Source organism: Tupaia chinensis, unplaced genomic scaffold, assembly GCF_000334495.1.
Source record: "Tupaia chinensis unplaced genomic scaffold, TupChi_1.0 Scaffold000216_1, whole genome shotgun sequence".
Classification (NCBI taxonomy): Eukaryota; Metazoa; Chordata; class Mammalia; order Scandentia; family Tupaiidae; genus Tupaia; species Tupaia belangeri.
The window spans coordinates 1,429,291-1,432,555 of record NW_006159691.1 but is presented as its reverse complement, the minus strand read 5'-3'; the positions used below and the strand labels follow the sequence as shown (position 1 = coordinate 1,432,555).

At 45.0% G+C, this 3,265-nt stretch overlaps 1 protein-coding gene across 4 annotated transcripts in view; it reads left to right on the top strand.

The window, feature by feature from the left end:
- IFT52 (intraflagellar transport 52) overlaps positions 1-3,265 on the top strand; it is a gene marked incomplete at its 3' end in the record, with an annotated part of 31,817 nt that extends 28,552 nt beyond the window's left edge. For all 4 annotated transcript variants that reach the window (XM_014587504.2, XM_014587505.2, XM_014587502.2 and 1 more), the window contains 2 exon segments: positions 1,757-1,911; positions 3,235-3,265. In XM_014587504.2, coding sequence (XP_014442990.1) covers positions 1,757-1,911; positions 3,235-3,265 — 186 coding nt within the window.

Genomic DNA, 3,265 nt, shown 5'->3' with positions numbered 1-3,265 from the left:
TTTTTGACCACCAAAGAGAGAGAGAGAGAGAGAAAGGGAAAGTAAGAAAGCAAGCCACCAGGCCCAGGACTTGAATCATGGTCCAGCGCCCTTATCCACCTCACTGCCTGCTGGCCCCGGTATCTAGTATTTCTTGTATATTATTCTCATTTTTGGGGGCAATTTTCTCAGTATTTGTGGTGGATTTTTCTAGGCCAGCAATTTTCACTTCTATGTCTGACATCCTATCTTCTATATGATTTAGTCTGCTTTTAATACTTTCAAGGGAGATTTTTACTTCCTATATTATAGCCTTCATCTCTAACAGATCCATTTGAATATTATAGCCTTCATCTCTAACAGGTTCATTTGATGCTTTTTAAAAGTGTATATTTCCTCTTTCAGATATTGCAAGAATTTCCTCACCATCTAGAACTCATCAGCTCCTTTCTCTTGCTTCTTTTGCAATTTATGGTCTCTCTTCTCTTCCATCCCTGTTAGCTTCATCATTATGAATATTCTACATTCTTTATCAGGCATTTACATGATTTCTTTTTTTTTTAAATTTATTCATTTATTTTAATTTGACCAAATAGAGGCAGAGAGAGAAGGAAAGAGGGAGAATGAGAAAGCAAGCCACCAGGTCCAGGACTTGAACCTCAGTCTGCTATGTGAGAGTCCAGCACGTTAACCACCGTGCCATCTGCTGGTCCCCATTTACATGATTTCTATTGAACTGTCTGTGGATGAGGAGGAGTTATTCTTTTCCCTTGGAGGAGAGATATTTTCTTGCTTTCCTATATTTCTTGTGGCCCCGCAGTGATTCTCATCATCTGACGGATGGTGCGTTTCTTCCTAATTCTTGAAGTTCAGTCTGAGCATTCAGGAGCGTGCAGAAGGAGGTGATCTGGAATCTCTTGGCTGTTCTGTTTTTATCCCTTTGTGCAGCAGAGTCAGTGGATATTGACAACTAACAAACTGGGGAGGAAGCAGAGGGTGTGGCCCAGGTATTGGTGGGTGGACACATGTGGGGGTAGGAGCTTGCGGACTTTATGATTGCCTCTGCTTTCTCACTAAAATAGAAGATAAAGGGCCAGGAGGTGGCATGGTACAGGACTCCCACATGGCCAACTGCTGTTGGAGTCCCAGACCAGTGACTCGAGTATCATGCTGGGCACGTGTGCGTGCATGCCCAAAGTCCTGAGAGAAGACTAGAGGAGAGGGGATTGGGGCATGGTCATCACTCCCCAGGGGTGATTTCTCACTTTCCCTCTCTATGTCTCTGTCTTTCTCCAGTGAACTCATGCAGCCTATGGCAAACAAACAAAAATAAAAAATAAAGTCATCTGCTAAAATGCAAAAGAGACAATCATTTTGGACAGTTGAAGTGACAAAAGGGAAGTATCCCCTGGGAGGGTGGGAAAGTGAGAGGACCAGGAAGACAGAGTTGATTGCCAGGTACTTCCCATCAGAGGTCCGGAAACTGAATGGAGACCAGCAGCACAGTCATAGTGTTTCTCAAGCTGCGTTCAGCTGTGTGGGTACTACGTGAGTCACTGGAGAGTTAGATTCAGCCAGTCGTGGGGTTTAGCCGAGTGTTTGCTTCCTCTTTCCACACAAAGTAGCATATGTAAGGTTTAGTTATCAGTGATCGGGAGCAGTGAGCCCTCTTAGCAAGAGAGCATAATCATTGAAGGTTTCTGCTGAGACAGTGAAGAGTTGACAGAAGAAACTGTTGCACCTCCTCTGCTGAAAGGAACCCTCTTGTGGCTTTCAGATTTCCGACTATATGATGCTGCCTGATACCACCACCCTGTCTGAGCGGCTTCGAGTGTGTCTCCAGGAGGGTGATGAGAACCCACGGGACTTTACTACCCTCTTCGACCTGTCCATTTCCCAGCTGGATACCACATCCCTCCCCAAGGTCATCAAGTCAGTACCTGTGGCTCTCTAGGCCGCCTCGCCCTCCATTCTGAGTGTTGCCTTTGAACATGAGCCTGGGCATGGGAGTTACGGTCATAGCAAATGTGGCATGCAAAATGTATTCTAAGATCTGTGATGATGTCAACAGAGAAACTGAGATGGCATTGGGTGTTCCAGGCTCTGTGCCAAGGATTTGGGGGGGGCCCAGGTACATGTGTGTGTGTGCCCAGGATCCTGAAAGGAGGGAGAGATGGAGAAGATGGGGTTGCAGTGCGACTATCCCCACGGGGGTGTTCTCTTTCATGCTCTTTCTCTGGCAAATAAAAACAATTTAAAAGACAAAAAGGCATTTTCTCAAGGTGGGACTATGGACTCAAAGCCAAGCCTGAGTGTTTAAACCAGTGGTTTTTTTCTGATTTCTTTGCCTTCTTCATTTTTTTTTTTTTTAAGACAGGGATAAGCAGTAACATTTTTGAGCATTTATAGCCTGGCTTAGGGTTTCTACCTGGATAAACCAGAGTCTGAAGTTGTAACTCCACATAAGTTGTCTTCCTACCCTGTCCTTAGGTTCAAATTCAACAAATACCCCGCTCCCCCCCAACACACACACACACACACACACACACAGTGCAAGGCACTGGGCCTGAAGTTTAGGGCTTTATGATGAGGAAGGACCAAAACTCTGTGACATAGCTTATCACCTTGATTCTCAACTTGGAAGTTGGAACGAGAGGCCTGGGTATGATGAACAGAGGGATTCAATTCTGACTGGATTCTCCCCTTCCTACAATGATAGTAACACATTATTATTAGAATCTCTCGTGTAGCAAGTAGCATGGTAAGGTTTCTTTTGTTTTGTTTTGAATTTGCTGCAGTGTGTATGCATTTGCTGGAGAGAGAGAGGGAAAGTGAGAAAGCACCCCCCAGGGGAGGTGGCCAGGCAACAATTCCCTCTCCTTCATTCTCCTTTCAGGATTTTGGGCATATGTGCACAAATGCCTGTCATGTTTCAAGCCAGTGACTGGAACTTGAACCATATGGCCAGCCAGGTGGGGTCCAGCTCCCTTAATTATTAGACTACTGGGCCAGCCCCTGATATGAAACTTGAAAAATTTTTTTCCTTTCAGTTCCCAATGAATAATACTGTATGGTACAGTAGAGAAGATTCCTGAAAAGATCATTCCATTAGATGCGACAACACATTCTGAGTATTTTCCTAAAGTAGTGCCGAACCACCATATTTGAAGGAGAGCAACACAGCATAGTCAGTGAGATGCACTCTGCCAGGGAGTCTCACTTGGTCCCTGTTTCTCTGGATTATTGTCGACACAGGGCTCACGAGCAGCTCAACGTGAAACATGAA